The sequence below is a fragment of the Corvus kubaryi genome, unplaced genomic scaffold (assembly GCF_017639235.1).
Source record: "Corvus kubaryi isolate FWS band 111438036 unplaced genomic scaffold, C.kubaryi_AGA036_p1.0 68, whole genome shotgun sequence".
In the NCBI taxonomy this organism is placed as follows: domain Eukaryota; kingdom Metazoa; phylum Chordata; class Aves; order Passeriformes; family Corvidae; genus Corvus; species Corvus kubaryi.
Genome location: NW_024582056.1, coordinates 22,272,782 through 22,290,932, shown reverse-complemented (window position 1 = coordinate 22,290,932; position 18,151 = coordinate 22,272,782). Strand labels below are relative to the sequence as shown.

The 18,151-nt window shown below is 37.2% G+C and overlaps 2 protein-coding genes across 8 annotated transcripts in view; one reads left to right on the top strand and one right to left on the bottom strand.

Annotated features, from left to right (window-relative positions):
- The window catches only part of ZNF236 (zinc finger protein 236), a 79,590-nt gene extending 64,322 nt beyond the window's left edge, over window positions 1-15,268 (top strand). For 4 of the 6 annotated variants that reach the window (XM_042048768.1, XM_042048767.1, XM_042048766.1 and 1 more), the window contains 5 exons: window positions 920-1,051; window positions 2,269-2,466; window positions 8,143-8,272; window positions 11,074-11,250; window positions 11,690-15,268. In XM_042048768.1, coding sequence (XP_041904702.1) covers window positions 920-1,051; window positions 2,269-2,466; window positions 8,143-8,272; window positions 11,074-11,250; window positions 11,690-11,817 — 765 coding nt within the window. In that variant the 3' untranslated portion in view covers window positions 11,818-15,268. Of the gene's footprint in view, window positions 1-919; window positions 1,052-2,268; window positions 2,467-2,575; window positions 4,939-7,112; window positions 7,198-8,142; window positions 8,273-11,073; window positions 11,251-11,689 lie in introns of those variants that run through there. The other 2 variants (XM_042048770.1, XM_042048769.1) reach the window with 2 other exon arrangements.
- Window positions 15,116-18,151, bottom strand: part of LOC121674425 (myelin basic protein) — an 84,028-nt gene continuing 80,992 nt past the window's right edge. For both annotated transcript variants that reach the window (XM_042048772.1, XM_042048773.1), the window contains one exon: window positions 15,116-16,915. In XM_042048772.1, the coding sequence (XP_041904706.1) occupies window positions 16,859-16,915 (57 nt within the window). In that variant the 3' untranslated portion in view covers window positions 15,116-16,858. The remainder of the gene's footprint in view (window positions 16,916-18,151) is intronic.

The following is an 18,151-nucleotide window of genomic DNA, read 5'->3' as shown; positions in this document are numbered from 1 at the left end:
GCTGACGCAGCTGTAATTTCATGAGAAGTTTGGACAGGGAGAAATGGAAGCGATGAGGACTTCTGCTCCACACGGGAAAGGAGAAAACCTCAGTTCCTAGAGATGCTCCCAGAGATAGTCCTAAAGATGAAGCTGAGGAAGACCCTTTGCTCCCAGGGAAGGAGAAGGGCCTCTGTTCTTAGAGATGAAATGCTCCCAGAGATGGGTAAAGAGAACTTTTGTTTCTGAACAGCTCAACCTTAAAATTGTACCCCAGAAAACTTCAAGAGTGGACCCTCGAAAGCAGTTGTGGGAAAAGCTGCAAGTCGGGGGAAGGGACTCACATGCGAGCAGAGAGACTCCTCTTCCTAAATAGACTGAACAAAGTTATTTAGAAGTGGGCGGCTGTCTCGTTGTGATAATGTGTTCATAGCATGAGCAAGACAGACTCTTCTTTCTAAATGGACTGAACAAGGTTATTATGGAAGTGGTAAACAGACTGAACATCTTAAGGGTTGTCTTTTTACATTGTCAGTGGGAGAAGGGAGGAAGGTAGGGGGAGAAGAGTTCTGAAGGTGTGGTATAATTTTTTTTCTTCTTTTAGGTCTGTTAATAAACTTCTTTATATTCATTCTAGTTTGGTGCCTGCTTTGCATTTCTCCTAATTCTTATCTCACAGAAGATAAACAGTAATGAGTATTTTGGACCAAACCACTACACTAAATTGGTGTTTCCGCCCGGTTACAAACCGAACCTGCTACAAAGGAGAAAAGGAAGGAAAACAGTTGCATTTGTGTAGATAGGATTCTGAAATGCTTATTTCTAAAGGAAAAATAAAAGTTCTTTTGAGGTGTGAAACATGACTGCAGTTAGCTGTTTAAATAGAGCTTTTTAAGTATGGTTACTCTTTTTTTTTTTTTTTTGCTCCCCTCTCTGACAGGGTCAGCAGTTCCCTGCTATACTCACAGATTCCAGTCTTGCTAGCCAAAGTGGATCAGGATCACAGCAAGTCATACTGGTGAGCCATGCACCCCATTCAGCACCTGCAAATTCTGATGAAATAACATATCAGGTAGGTACCATACATTTCTGTCTCTTTTGTGGTAAAGGACTTCTATTTAATCAAAACACTGGAATAATTCCTTTTTATTCTGAATCATGAGGGCTGATATCAATGCCAAACAAGAGTATTGAGAAGAGGTTCTCTGTGACTTCCTAGTCACCCAGATGCTGTTTTAAGTTTTGAGTTAAAAACCACTTTCATATATATATACATATTCACACAAAAAAAGAAATGTAATAAATGTTTCCTTCTACAAATCAGATAAAGACTGCTCCAAAAATTTCCAAGTAAATTGGTAGTTAGATAATAAAAACAGATAAATTTTGGAGCTGTGGGAAAAAAATAGCACCTATTGGTACACTTTTCCCATTCTCTTTCTGTATCTAAGTTGTTTCAGTGATGGTGCAACGTAGTCTTTTCAGCTTCTTATGCCTTTGAATCACAATAGAAACTTCTGCATACATTGTACGGCTTTGATACTAGAAAAAGTGGTTCAGACTTGTTTTGTTGAAGGAAAATGGATGTTTTCAACCAGCCTGATAAGACAAACTCTAAAATAGGAGAAACGGGAGAGGTAGATGGTGACTTCATTTGTTGCTTCCTGTGTTACTGTAGTTAGGATTCTTCTGTATCTATAAAGTTGAAGGAATTTGGTGTTAAATTATCTGAAGAAAGTAGTTTTTCCAAGCAGTTTTCACTAATTAAAACAAAACAATAATACAGCACACAACCATCCAATTCTATCAATTTTTCATTGTGTTTCAGTACTTCTGGAGGTAGAGCTTTACTTCCTTATGAAAACAGAATCCTCAGTAAAGAAGTTAAACGAATAGAAAATATTCTTCTCCTCTACAAAATCAAAGATAATTTTTTTCTGTCTGAAATGCTTTTGGCTTTGAATTTTGTTTGATGGGAAATTGAGGATCATCTGAGATGTTCAGGAGCATAAAACTGAATGTAGAAAAATACAGATACACATTCTATTTATGATTAAGTCAATTTGATCATAGTTAATTAATGTTGTTTTCTTAAAATTCATATATGTGTCATTCTTTAGAGCAGTGAAATAGAAGTTTATATTTACATATAACTGACTTCTTTTGTGTCTGTAAGTTGCTTGAAGATGCTGTCCAAAAATTTGTCATGTTGAGGTAGATTTTGAAAAATAAACCAATGTGGATGCGTGTATGAAATTAATCTGATAGTGTATTTGTAAATTGTTATAGGTGACAGAAGTTTCCCCTAATGTGACTAAAAGCAGTCAAGCAGAAAAAGAAACTCGTGGGCACCAGTGTTTTGAGTGTAGCCAAACCTTTTATTCCGTCACCATGCTGACGCACCACTGCAAAGAGGTTCATGGCAAGGAGCGAATACACGTTTGCCACATCTGCAATAAGGCCTTTAAGCGGGCAACACATCTCAAGGTATTTGGTAATAACAGTTGATTGTTCTCATAACTCCTTTTGTTTTGGACTTTCTGTGATATTAACAAAAGGTACCTATTAGCCTTTTGTCTTTGCTTTCCCTTTACAGTGTGAGAGGTGTGCATCTGAGAGAGGGAGTCTAAGGGATAATGTATGCACAGATAGAGAACTCTCTTCTGGAGCATGGAGAGGATTTTAATGCGTATTGACTACAGAATGAAAAATGTTAATGCCTGTCATGCAAGTAGTAGTGTCAAGAAAGGATTTCATTTACTTTGTTTGCATATGAGTATCATCAGTGCTAATCCTGATTTTCAGATAATCTTTTGGTATCTCAGGAAGCTACCTGCTTTACCATTTTACCATTTCATTTGTAGATGCTCTGTTGTGTGAGTACAAGTGATAGAGGAAGCGTTTGTTTTAAGAAGTCCTTATATTATTGCTGTTGTCTAGTGATATTTTGTCTGTTTTCTCTAGATTATGAACAACCTAATACTTCCAAGTCTTGTAAAAAAGATTAGTGGTGTACCTAAGTTCTTAATTGGATTATAGAATGTTCCTGTTAGTAATATTGGGCTGTACTAGACAAGTGCTTTGTTCACGCTGGTATCTTACCTCTGAGAGATACTTAAAGGAAGTAATTTGAAGAAGAGCTTTAAGAAAAGATGAAACATGTAAGTTGCCCAGAATTTTGCCAGCTTCCCAGAATTTATAGCAAGAAGTTTTTGGAGCCAAAAGGAATGTATTTATATTCATTTGTATTATCTTTATATTAGCTTTTAGGAGAGCTCTTCAATAGATTCCCCTTCCCTTCGATATAATATTTTAAGGAAATACACTCTCTTTGTGAAGTTCACCCCCTTGGAGTGATCATGTCTGTCAACTAGACTATTGGAGACTATCATAAAACGTGTTGTTGTGAAACTCTTAACCTCTGACTTAGAAGAAATTTCCCAGGAAAAAAACCAAAAGAGTCTCGATCATTGTTTTCCTTAAATAATGATAACAAACTCCAAGTATCAGTCTCTCCAATTTATTTTCTTAGAACTGGCTGGTGTTACTTTTTTTTTTCCATAATTAAAACTTGATTTCTATTATGTCCTGGGGCGAGGTTAAATATATGACAAGGTATCTTCTTACCCTCGTATGTCCCTTGGATTATTATCCATAACTGATTTTTCAGGAAGGAGGCAATTGAAGTTGTAATAAGAAGTTCAAGGTCAGGCACAAGAGACTTCAGGGCCTTGGGACAACTTGTTAAGGGATCAGAAGCACAAGTAATCTTCTTCTCTATCCTTGCAGTTGCAGAGAATGATGTAGGAGGAGGCAGGAAGAGCCAGCAGATCAGTAACTATCTTGAGACTGACATCACCAGCAGAATTTTGGGGTTTTTGGTCATGGATTGGTCTACACAATTGGCCTGCTGCAGTTGGGCTACACTTGTCTCAAAGGGGGAAAAAGATCTTTGTTGAGGACCTAGCAGGGCTCATTGAAAGAGATCATCTAAACTAGATTTGTAGGGAGAAAGGGATAAAACCAGACTTGCTGGAGATAAGCTTGAGGGCAGCATGCCAGTGTTTGAGGGTTCATGTGCCAGCGACATCCTTTGGGCTCCACCCCAGTGTGCTGACTACACTGGAGCACATTTGAAATGTCCCTATACTGGTGCGTGCAGCACTGTAGCCATCTTGGTGGAGGTAGGGGAAGTGGTCAGGGAGCTGCTACTCCACTTAGACATGCACAAGTCATCTATAAGACTGGATGGAATCCACCCAAGGGTACCAAGGGACCTGTCAGAAGAGCTTGCCAAGCCACTTCCAATCATTTATGATGATCAGTGCTGGCTAACCAGGGAGGTCCCAGTTGACTGATTCTTAGCACTTGTGATGCCCATCCCCAAGGGCTGGAAGAAGGATCTGGGAAACTATAGGCCTTTCAGCCTTATCTCAATGCCAGGAAAGGTTATGGAGCAGCCCATCTTGAGTGCCATAATGTGGCACATGCAGGACAGCCAGGAGATCAGGCACAGCCAGTATGGGTTTATGAAAAGCAGGCCCTGCTTGAGTAATGTGATTTCCTGTGACAAAGTGACTCGCTCAGTGGAGGAGGGAAAGGCTGTGCATGTTGTCTACCTGGACGTCGGCGAAGCCTTTGACACTATTACCCACAGCATACTCCTGGAGAAACTGACTTCCCATGGCTTGGACAGGTTCACTGTTTGCTGGGAAAAAATTGGCTGTATGTCCAGGCTCAGAGTGGTGGTGAATGCAATTACATCCAGCTGCTGGCCAGTCACAAGTGGTGTTCCCCAGGGCTCAGTACTGGGGCTGGGTCTATTTAATATCATTATCAATGATCTGGACAAGAGGATCGAGTGCACTCTGTCACTTTGCAGACAGCACCAAGTTGGGCAGGAGTGTTGATCTGCTGGAGGGCAGGAAGGCTCAGCAGAGGGATCTGGACAGGCTGGATCAGTGGGCTGAGGCCAACTGTGTGAGGTTCAACAAGGTCAAGTGCTGGGTCCTGCCCTTGGGTCACAACAACCCCAGGCAGCCCTACAGGCTGGGGGCAGAGTGCCTGGAAAGCTGCTGGTGGAAAAGGACCTGGGGTGCTGACTGGCAGTGGCTGAACATGAGCCAGAGTGTGTCCAGGTGGCCAAGGAGGCCAGTGGGGAATAGTAGCAGGAACAGTGTGGCCAGCAGGAGCAGGGCAGTACTGTCCCTCTGTACTTAACACTGGCAAGGCCGCACCTCAAATCCTGTGTTCGGTTTTGGGCCCTCACTTCAAGAAGGACATTGAGGTTATAGAGTGTGTCCAGAGAAAGCCAATGGAGCTGGTGAAAGGTGTGGAACACAAGTCTTAGGAGGAGCGAAGTTGGGGTTGTTTAGCCTGGAGAAAAGGAGGCTGGGGGTGTCACTTAACACTCTACAACTCCCTGTGAGGAGGTTGTGGTCAGGTGGGGATTGGCTTCTTCTGCTGGGTAATGAGCAATAGGACAAGAGGAAATTACCTCAGTTGTGTTAGGGGGGGTTTAGATTGAATGTTAGGGAAAATTTCTTCACTGAAAGGCTTGTCAAGTGCTGGCACAGGCTGTACAGGGAAGTCGTTGAGTCACCAACTCTGATGGTATTTAGATGTGTAGATGTGGCACTATGGACAGTTAGCAGACATAGTTTAGTGGTAGACTTGTCAGTGCTGGTTAATGGTTGGCTTTGATCTTAAAGGTCTTAAAGGACAGTTTCATTTACCACAGGACCAGCATGTACTAAAACAAATTCCACCCCTTATCAGACTCTTTATCAAGGTGTTAATAGTAGCATCAGCTGTGAGCAGCCTTTAACAGCAAATTCAACAAAGATAAATGAAACCATGGGGTTTGGCTTAGGATTTTGGGAAGGGTTTAGTGATCTGTTACTCATGGTCTTCATTTTATACTGATGGAATTCTGGAGATCACCAGAAATATTAAGGGCTCTGCCAAACTTCATGCTTTTCAGAAAAACCCAGTAAGAGGTAAGGGTATCAAGGGTATCAATGTTTAGATGCCAGTACTTAACTATGTATGTGTTTTTTCCAAAGATATCAGTACCAGCAGATTCACAATTATCCACAAGAAAATCCTCTTTAGAGATCATGTACAAACATGTCCACCACCCACCTTACCCCCAGTATCAAGACTTTTCAGTCCAGTGACTTTGGTTCCCCTTCTGATGTGGGTTACTGTCCTATTTTACAGCTTCAGAGATGAGAATCTTAAGATGTGCACAGTGACTGAACTGTCCAATTTCATATCAGTATGTAGTGGAGCTATCTGCAAGCTGACTGTTGATAGTAAATAAGGCACAGACATGATTCCAAGATGAAAGGAAAAAGGCCTTATCATCTTATTAAAACAGTGGAATGAAACAAACTTTTTATTGCCACGCTTTCAGAGGTGGTTACAATTAATGTTTGAGGAGAGGTGGGGTATAAGAGTGACATACCAATGCACGAGTCATTTCAAAGAAAGTTTCCTGATCTTATTTTCTGATTAGATAATGCTTTTTTGGTGCCCCAAAATAATTACTCTCTGAAGAATAAAAGAATTACACAAAGTTGTGAAACATCACATGAACAATCAGTAAAATACTGAATTATAAAGAGATGATTGCACTTCAGAATGTTGCATTTCCATGAAGTATTTTCAAAAGTATATTTATTTTACAGGAAAAATATAAGAGATGCACAGGTCAGTGGAACAGAATTGCATCACAAACTGTTTCTTCAGAGAAAGTTGACAGAAAGTTTTACAGGGCTATCTGGATGATATCTTTGCTTTCAAGTGGAAAGTGGGGTGGTGGGCTGTTGGGATTTGGAGGTTTGGTTTTGTTTGGTTTTTTGTGTGAGTTTTGTGGTGGAAGAAAGAAGCAACTGATTTCAGATCATTTTTCTGGAGTAGGGCATAGTGTGCTTCCACCATTTCAGTGCTTGAGGGGGTAATGAACAAGATAAAACCAAAAGATTTTGTTTATTTTCACCTAAGCTGGGGTTTATAGATATCTGATTTTTCTAAGAAGACCTTATATTATTTCCCTATAATACTATATTATTATTATTATTACTGTAATAATAATATTCTTCCATGTAACTGTCTCGCTGATTTTCCAGTGTAAACAAACTGCAGACAAAGTTTGCTTCAGTTCGTGGAGTGAGGAATAGGACTTCATAGACATCAAGAAGGCTTATTGTTTAGGTATAGTAAAGACTAATTAATAGTTTAGTCTGTAATGAAATAGACTAGGAAAGAATATCCACACACAGTTTAGAAAGTGGACAAGTATTTACAGTACTGTTTCACAGACAGTTCTTGATTAGATTTTTGTAGTTATATATATTTTTATTTATTTTCTTTTGTAATTTGAATTTTATCTTGGCATTGATAAATAAAATGAAAAAATTTATAGATAACATAAGATACTCTTCTAAGTTTGCAAAACTTCTGGGCCCAGCATCAATACATTAAAAACAGCTGTTATTGATGCTTCTTCACAAAGATAAAGCATACTGCTATTTTACCTGTAAGAACCTTAGTGTTTTTATTTTCTGGTGTTTTTTTCAATTAAGAGTCCGTTGTGAAGTGGTTCTGTTTGCATCTTGACGTCGTGCAGCTGTGTGTGTGTATATTGTGATAGTTGCCTCTTTGAGGCCTGTACAGTTTTACAGTGTGTTACAATTCAGGTGTTGAGAAATACCTACATAGACCAGGAGGGAGATGAGATACTGTAGAGGAGAGGGGGAAAAATCTTACATTAGCTTACAATGCACAGTTGTCAAAATACCTCTTTGTAGATTAACAAAGCACTTAAAGAACTCTGGTTTGGTTTTTTGTATTTTATTATGCTTCAGATAATTAGTGAAGGGACTAATGTATGCCAAAAAAGAAAGACATACAGTTATTGATGGAGTTTTTCAGAAGTGTAAAGATACCAATGGTTCAGCCTTAGAGAGAGTTGATACACAAAAATAATCTCTCAATTAAAAGAAAAAAAACAAATGCAGGCTTCCATTTTCTTCCAGCTTGTCTGCTGATGACTAAAATCCTCTGCTTTTGTCTTCAAGGTGTGAATATATTTTTATGTTAAGTACTGAAGTCTTTTTAAATGGTCTGAATTTTTTTTTTTTCCCTATACTGGCTTAGGAACACATGCAAACCCATCAGGGTGGACCCTCACTGAGTTCCCAGAAGCCTAGAGTGTTTAAGTGTGATACTTGTGAAAAAGCTTTCGCTAAGCCGAGTCAGCTGGAGAGACACAGTCGCATCCACACAGGTGACACCAGAAATTATTTTTATCTTACAAGGTTTTCTTGTGAATATCTGGCTGTTATGTTTGGAATCCTTGCTTATGCTTTCAGCTAATTGCATTTAAATCTCAGTTTAAGCTTAAAATATCAAGTCAATTTCTTACGTGTTTGGAAATTAAAAGGAGGAACAGCAAGCTTGAAAACTCGTGTGCTTCACTAAGTTGATCTGTATTTTGGGACTGGCAGTACTGTAGTGATAATGTGAATGCATGAGCTTTTATCTAAAAGTTTGTCAGGCTTTGAAACAGATTAATAAAAGCATATTTTAAAACATTGTTTGAAGTGATGTAAAGACACTGGATGTGGTCATCCTCAAGCATATAGAAGAATGTGCAAATGAGTGGGTATGCTCAGTGATGTTAAACACAGGACGGGCTTGGCAGCTGATAGTGACTGCTGTATGCAGTGCTTCATTGTCACTGAGCTGCTTGTACAGGTCATTTGTTTCTAATGCCAGTGCCTTCAATTTGTTGTGTTCTTTTCCACTTAATTATTTTCTTCAACAGTTAATCTGTAAGAAATCTATACTGGCTTCTCCTAGGGAGCACTCATTTTCTGTGATGTAAGTGCTTTTCAGGTTGCAGCTTCTGCCCTGCTGTAAGTTGAAAGCTCTATATAGGATGATAGCCCAGCTGCCCTCCATGCCACCTTCTGTGCCTGACGAACAGTCTTCGTAACAACATGAGTTCTAAATACAGGAGTCAGTTCTCTGAAACAAGTTCTTTCTTTTCCTTACCACTGCTACCAATAAAGAGCTGTCATGACTGCTAAACTTAAAGAGGACAGGGGACAGTTACCTCTGTTGCTACTAAGCTGGAGGGGACCAATGAATTTGACTGGATGTGCTGTAGAATAAGAAGACTCCCACAAAAGGATAACTCTCTTTCAGTGAGTCAGCCAAAGCTTTCTCTTTCCCCAGCATCAAGCTGTTTTGTGGTTACTGTGTTAAGGAACATTCTGGTTCTGCCGTGGGTAGGAAAAGAGAAGTGGGAGTTAAAATCCAAGGAGATGAAAATTCTTCAGAATCCGTCAATAATTTGCTTTTTGCAAAACTGACTTAAATAGCACAGACTCTTAAAAAAGTTGTCTCCTAGTTTAAGGGTTCCACAAAATATCTAGAAAGCAGGAAAGACAATCAGTTGCCACTTTCTGTGCTTAGTTTCATGTTGCTGCCCCACTGTAATAGGCATGGAGCAGTTCAGGAAGGCTGAGAACAGACCAGAGTCCTTTTATTAATCTGTTTCTCATAAATCTTCATCATCATAGGAAAAATTATTTCTGCTTTGGAATAACTTGTCATTGACTCAGTAAATCCTTAAATCCTTAGGTATTTTTGGATTTCTCTTTACTACGGTGCTCATGTGCTAGGCTGTAACAGACCTTGCTAAACTCGTATTTATTTTTGTGTTTCAACAATGACAGACAACAGTAGGTCAGTCCATATGACAGTAATTCTTTCAGAAGATAATGTTCTTTTAGAAATCGCTTAAGACCAAAACAGTGAAAATGCGCTGCACAGAAGTGTTTAGATGGATGCACTTACATAAACTATGATAGGAAAGGTTAATCTAAATCTAAACTGACTAGTTTTCACAGAGGTACCATCCTTGTCTGTGACAAAGTGTTTGTCATTTCTGTCTTGATTAAACATTTTTAACCATTTCTAATGGGTAATATCTACTGAATCAGTGGCCAGAAGGAAAATACATTATTTCTCTGAATAGCTCTAAATATCTTGTTATTTAAGATTTATCAGTGAGGAGTGGTTTGCTGAAATGTTGAAGTTAGAGGGAAGCAGTTGCTTCCAGTTCTACCAAAAACCATGTGGTAATCCATTACACCAGAAAGGCTGTTGACCTTCACTGAACTATAAAAATGGAAACAAAAGTATTTGAGGAAATCTAGATTTCTCTTCAAACTAGTGAAAAAGTTGTTAACAAAAATAGAAAGAAAATTTCTGTGCTTTAAAGGACCTTCTGTTGATTGTCTGAGAAGTTGGATTTGGCATGCATGTGGGAACACTGACATAAGAGGTATTGGTCCTTCAAGGAAGAACTTGGAAAAGTATTTTTACTGCTGCTTGTGCTTTACTGTGCTGACTAATTACAAGGTATATCTTAGAAAGTGCTTTTAGAAGTCCTTAATGACATACAGCAATGTGTCTGGTGTTCATGTCAGAGGTTGTGGTGTTGAGTGTTGAAGCAAAAGTCGGATTTTGCAAAGTAGGTATTTTTAAATTTTAGAGTATTTTTTAAGTTAATATGTTTTTGTGTTTATAGTTAGAAACAGTAGTATTCTCGCAGTTGCTGTTGGCATAGGAGGCCACGAGTCCCATGTAGAATTACCAGGACACTTTTTTTTTTTAACATATTTGACTTTTTAGTTTCTTAAAGGCATCAGCTTTGTTAATTCTAGTACATTGCTTTATCTGCCTTACTCTAAATGGTGTAAAAAGGCGATGATTTCCTTGAGTACAGAAAAGTCAGATTGGTGAAGTGATTTTTTTTTGTACCTCTGTTAAATAACTTACTTAGATGAGAAATTGGATAGGAAAGATAGTATCAATGATTTAGTACTTATGTAACTATTCTGACATTTAATTTGAGATTTTTGCTGACAATATGGAGCTATAGCACTGTTTGGAAAAAGTCTCAAGGAAAATGATGTCTCTTTCATTTTTAGATCGTCTTAATTTTTACTGAATTCTGAACTGTATTTTAATGTTGAAGGGAAAAATTAATTTAATATGTTTTTCTTCTTTATAAAGGGGAACGGCCATTTCAGTGTACACTGTGTGAAAAGGCATTTAACCAGAAGAGTGCTCTTAAAGTCCACATGAAAAGGCACACAGGAGAGAGACCTTATAAATGTGATTACTGTGCAATGGGATTTACACAGAAAAGCAATATGAAACTGCATATGAAACGGGCTCATGGTTACACTGGTACGTGGCATAGCAGTAGTACTGCTGAGGGTAGGAATCCATATGTTCTGTTAGGAGAGCACAGAGCATTTCCCTTAAGTTATTGAGGAATCAAGCACTAATAGCCAAAGACCACAGCTGATGAACTAGTTAGTTGCACATGCAACCCAAAAATCAGGTTAACACTGATGTTTTGCTGTTTATGGTTCCTTGTTTTTTATGTGGAGCTCTGTGTACAGAAATACAGAGTTGAAAAATTATTCCAGAAAAACAGTATGTTGTATTAAACTTTTAAAAAACTTTTTTCAAAGACTGTCGAATGCGTTTACAGTATCTGAAGTAATTGTGTAATACCCATGTTCCCATCATGTTTCCTTTGTTCTCAAGTGCTATATTTGCATTTTTCTTACACTATACATCAAATCATACTCACTTGCCTTTTTCTCTTGTGCCTTGGTAGGTCCTGTACAAGAGCCTGCGAGTCACCAAGAACAAGAAGGGGAAGACATTAGTCGTGCTCTGAATTTAGAAGAAGTGGTACAAGAATCTTCAAATGAATGGCAAAGTATAGGCAATGTTTTTCGATGACACCTTAAAATTTGAAAGTTAAAAATGTTTCTGGGACTTGAACTTTAAAGCTTCAAGCATTGAAGATACTAACAATAGAATAATATATTATAGTTTTTTTAATTATTTACAAAAATTACCTAAAAGATAAATTCTTTTTTTTAAACTTGTAGAAGAATATTGGGAAAACATCATTTAATCTCTGCTAAGTTGTCTGTGAATCAATGAACTCAGGTAATAATGTATACAGTTTCGTCTTTGAATTCACAGCCAGTATATCTATTTAAAAATAAACTGGAACTTTATATCAGAATAGAATGATTCCCATTTTTAATGGAGATGAATAATAACTTCACAGGAAAATCATGAAAGTGTTGGTCAACTTTTTTTTTTTATGTGTTTAAAGAAATAATTGAGATTGGAAACAAAGTGTTGTGGTTGATGCATGCATGCAGTTAAAATAGTGGAGTTTTGCCTTTTTTTTTTTTCTTACAAGGCACAAGAAAAGGCTGTATTTCTTTTGAAAGCTTTCTTTTTTAGTGCATTTTGAGAATTTGTTGAAAAAAAAAAATACTGCGAGCTCATGGCTTTTCTTGAGAGGGAGCATGTTCATTTTCATTCCAACCACAGAGGCAGACAGATGTTCGTTTTTACAGTAAAAGTCTGAGATTTTGGACTTGGCAATAATTACTTAAAAAGAATCCAAACAACGAATGGTTCCAGTAAAAGCCTCTGCTGTTGTTTGTTGTACTGGGTCAGCAGGTACATATCTCGATTATCTGTGGAAAACACAGCCATATACTAAATCTGTGAAGTAAACAAGTACAATTTTGTGGTAGCAGTGAGAAAGTTAGATGCACACTAGGTCACCTATATTATACAATGTTCCCCAGTGCTGTAAACAGTTATCATTTTGAATCTGTAAATTCCTTTATTACTTTCTTTGTGGATGTTGGAAATATTTTACATTTATTTGTTGTTTAAGTCATTGTTTCAGCAAAACTGCCTAGCTGAGTATTGCCTTTCAAAGGTGCCACTTGTTGAGTATATTCATAGCAAAGAAACACTGGAGTAAAATCATAGTTGTCTTTTAGACATTCCAAAGACAGAAGCTGTTTTCTTATTTTTGCCTTGTTCTTTTGAATTTTATTTATATGTTACATATATATAGATATATATATGTGTGCTTATATATGTATATATATATTTAAAGTTTATGAGCCTCTGTGTGGCTGATCAGTATTTTTGTAAATACTAATCCCAGTTGCAAGAAGTTCATCTATTCGGTTGCCACAAGTACTTCTAGATCAGTGGTGGATATGTTGTACAATAGTACAGACCTGGACTTTAACTTACTTTCTAAAAGATAATTGTTCTCAGATCCAAAAAGCTCTTTTCTGTAAATATTGTCTATACTCTGTCTATGATAAAAACTAGTTATTTCAGATTGCTGAAGCAAGAAATTGCTGTTGGTTTTGATAGGGCATCTCTTAATTCTTTTGTTAACTGTTCAGCATATGTATGTAAATAATATAGTTGGTGACATGAAAATAACACTTTTGTTATGTGGAATATTTAATTCAAAAACATGCTAAATAATATTACTTTTTTCCAAATTCTGTTTCGTGTATTTTTTAAGCATATGATTCTGGATTCTAGGAGATTGGAAAAACTCTGTTTGCAGAAGTGCGTGTCTGAATATTAGATGTAAAGAATAAAGTTCTTCCAGCAGTGCCTTCCCTTCTGGGCAGCCTGTGAGTGTTTTGGCTGTTTAAGAAAGACATTGTATTTTGCAGTTGTCTGGCCTCATGGCATAGCACCTGTTTATCTGTAATAATGTTGCAAAATGTGCTGTGTTACTTGTACCATGTATGAAATATTTTCCCTGCTATTTCAGGGAATACTTTATAAATGCACAAAGGGCTTGGAACTACGAGATCTTTAAGGTCCCTTCCAACCCTGTGATACTCAGTAAGCACAACCTAAAAGCTGATCTTGTGAGTAAAAAGATGCCATTTTTAAAGGGTCACTTCTCAAAGTGTTATGCCTTGGTTAGAGGCAGTGAATCTGTAGCAAGTCTTGGAAGTGTTAAATAAACAGTGTAAGTTATGGCATCAGCTGACATTTTTCCTGGATTCAGTTTGCTACTCCTTCAGCACTCGGAAATCCTGTCAGTTACAATAATAGACTTTTTAAAAAATTCTTTTTAACATTGTATTTGATTTGCTTCCCTGCATCCTCTTCCCCCATGAACTTCAAGTGTCCTGACAGAGGTTTTTATAGCCTTGGTAAGATTGAGTTGGAGCTTTTCAAAGCAGTGTGTGTGTTGATGTTCAGTACAAATACAGACATGGTAACCAATATGTTGATATTTTCGAAAGCAGTGTTTAAGTAGGTGCATTATTTAAGGAAGCAGAAGAACTCTTGTTCTGAGGAGTACTTGGAGAGCCATGTTATATAGTGGGTAAGTGGACAGTGCTTAGAACAGCCTCTCTTCTTCCTGGTTTGATGCAGTAGTAGGCTTGTGCTAGCCTTGGGCTTTTTGGCTTGTGTCTGCTCACAATTTCTTTCGGTTTATGTCCATTCCTTCAGTACATTAAATTACCCACTCCTAGTATTGGTTGTGCATTCCTGTTTCAGGAAAAATCCTTTGCTTACAAATCAAATGGCCATTTAAACTGCTGGTTTTCATCAAAACTACTAGTGAGTAACTAAAAGAATAAATTTCAGGCTAAGTTTTAATCTTCTTTTGTGTTGGTAAAGCAATGCTTTCAAATACTGTACCTATTCCTCTATAGGAAGTAAATCCAAAAAAGCCACTTCCACCCTCTGGGAAGGATGACTGAGGGGGAAAAAGAGTGATGAAGGCAAGAAAGAAGTTTTGGATAAATTCTGTTGCTCTACAGTGTAGTATTTTGAAAGACATATTTCTCTGGGTTTTTTCTTCAAATATTCTTTCACATTTTTGAGGGCTGTTTGCACCTCAGCTGTTCATGAGGGGGGCAGGTTTTCATTGCCTGTTCATAGACATTTTAGGCCTTGCAATATCCCTCTAACCTGTAGCTACCACTCCATAGACACTGGCATTCCATAATTCTTGTGTCCTGCTGTCAGCCTTCTGGGCCATGCAATGTCACTAGAAGCCTGTGTGCAGGGTCCCAAAGTGTCATTTTCTGGTATCAAAACATTATTCATAAACTCTGTATGTGTGTGGGGGGAAATAAACCAAACAGACCTAAATATATATGTATATACATAAATATAAATATATATATATATATGTGACCTTTTACTATGTAAAAAACAAAACTGGCCCAAGTTTCGTTTCAAGTTGATTACTTTATTTCAATAATGACTATTTTTAAAAGCTGTGTTCCTATAAGAACAACACGTGTTCAAATTAAATTAACCATTATGTTGCAGAGTATACATCTGAATGAAGCTACAATAGAAAAATACACATAGCAACCAACAAAGGTAATAGATGTAATATGTGTGTGTATGCTTAATAATTTTGGCAGTTTTGTTTTCTTTAGTCTCTATGTATTTTCTCTATGTATCTCATCTTCCATTGCTTCATATTAATGGACACTGATTTAAACCTACAGTAGTTTTAGATGTGAAATGCAATTAACATACATATTCATAGGTAACTTTCACTGGGCACTTATTAGGAGTGCAGTTTCAACCTAGGAAGCACTAACTGTAATCTACAGTGCATAGGCTAAAACTAAAAAAATAAAATAATTAATCATGACAGACACTTAGATGACAGTTTGAAGAAATGGTAAGTTTAAGTAATAAAACAGTGCAATTCAGAAGAGCCTTTTATTTCCCTAAGTGTGGTTGGAAATACCATCTCCACACATTCATTTTAGTAATTTGTGAACAATTAATATCTAACTCTAACTGAGCTATAATTTTATTTCTACAAGGCAACTACAATACAACAGTTAAATGTTCACAGTAGTTTACTAAGAGTTTGCTTTGGTGCACGGCCCTTAATAGGCATCCAGGTGTTACTCAGGCAAAAGATGAGCCAATCAAATACAACACTGCTGCAATACCGAGAGAAAGGTTTGACACTCTAATGTGAGATGTGCAGGACAATCTGAGATTCCAGTACTGAAGGGCTTTCTTTCAGAAATTAGACTTTTTTGTTTATATGCTTATTTACTTACTGTACTGCAAAGTTAACGCTGTTGCAGCAGAGTTTATGTGAAGCACCAGTGACGTCCAGTGGTCACTTGTGCAATCTTAGATGTTTCTCTGGGAATATCCCTTATTTTGTAACATTAGTCTAACTCAAATTTGAAATCCTCTTTCTCTCCCTCATCTACTCTTTATTCTAATGGTTTGGATGCAATGAGCAATTTTTAGTATGGAAAGAATTTCCTTATTGCTATTGCTCCACATCGTATTGATTCTACAACATCTGCCCCCTCCCACACTTCACATACCTTGAACTCCCAATGTTTGTTAAACCTTTCCATGACTGCCTAATCCTGTTATGAAAATAAATTATTCTGTGAGTGAGAGAAGGAAGATTAAAACAAAACAAAACAAAACCAAAAAGAAAATTTGGATAAACAGTCCTTACAACTTCTGCACATGTTGGGGTTTTTTTTTGTTTTTAACAGCAGTATCTCAAAAATTCATTAACAGCAGTGCTCAGTATCCAAGACATTATAGCTCTTTATTTGTAATTCTGATGTTCACTAAAACGAAACCAGAGGAGTTGAGCTTAAATTAGGTGCTTGGGAGAAATAAAGGAGTCCAGCATACAGTTAGGGCATCCTGAAGAAGAACGGGTAAAGTCAGAGATCTTGTTACTTCACATAAAATAAGGAAAACATCTAGTAAAGCTACTTTTTGTGTTGCTTTCATTCAACTGTTGCTCAGGGATTGCCAATAGAAGTTTGTATAATCTACTGCATGCAGAACCTAATTGGCATTAAGTAATGGATTGCATCTATCTAGGTAATTGTGGCAGCTGTTACTAATTTTAAGGCAGTTACATTATGAAGCAGAGTACATGATCCTTGGATGGCATCTTGGAGCTTCAGCGCCTAGCAATGGGTGAACCAGACCGCGATCCAGGTCGGGACCCAGAGCCTCCCTGTGGAAGGAAGAGCAGAGTTGTATTAATTAGAAATTAATATGTTAATTAATATGGGGCTGTGCATTGAAAAACATCAATCTGTAGTGAGTGTGACAGAATTTAAATACTGTCTAATGAAGATGGCCTGCAGTTGCCTCTAGTACATCACTAAATATTACTGGGACTTTCACTTCAAAAAGATGATTGATTTTCCTATATTTTCACATAGGGTTAATTTACTCTCATTAAATCTTCCACACAGGACGGTGTCTCTCATTAATTACTTCTAAGTGCATGTTCTTACTCAGGCCTTCCTAATGAAAACTATTTATTTGCTTGGACATAATGGAAAATTTCATTTTTATATACCCTGTACTGTGTGTATGCTTCAGAAAAACAAACAAACAAAATCTCCAAACCTTGCATATGAGGTGTAATAGTCTCACATCTGAAAGAACTGAAAGTTAATAGTTTCATTCTGCAGTAAATTCTCAGTGTTTTATCAACATGAGTCTTGTATGGAAAGCTCAGATGCAAATACAGGGGAAAGCTAAGAGTAGATGAAAGGGCTGAAACCTGCCCTATTCTTAGAAATAATAAGAAAGTGTCAAACGAGGAGGAAAAAACTGTGACAGTTCATAAATCTGCACTTGAGAAAATAAGCAGTTTTATAGCAAAGATGATCCAAGCTGCAATTTTGACATTTCATTTTTTTGAATTTAAGATTAGGCTAACTTGACATCATGTTCCCGTAGCTTTAGCAACTCTTCTATAGGAAAATCTTGAAAAAGTACAGTTATGACCACAAATGTGAGATGGTGTGGTAATTGTTACGTTACTCTAATCAGGTGATGACTGAAATGTTTAGTTAAAAAAAAACCATGTGTGTACTTTGAGACTTAATATTCTTTATTTATATTCTTCTCATCTTTCAGTGCTGCCTCCTTAGTTTTATAGAACTGTTTCAAGGAAAATTCAGTCTAATTCATTAGGCAATAGGCTTTTTTCTTTCAAAAATATCTTAAAGAATGGATAACTTTTTTATTTTACGAGACTGTACAACTATATAAAGAAATAGTAGTTTCTGTAAACAATGGGGCTAAATCAAATGGGCCTGAATAAAACTCATATCAAAGTTCCAGAAATTATAATGGCTGGCAAAAGGCTATCTAAAAAGTAGAACTGGTGTATGTATCTCTCAGATATATATAAATCTAAGCTAAAATAGGTGTGATGATTATGCAGAAAAGGGAA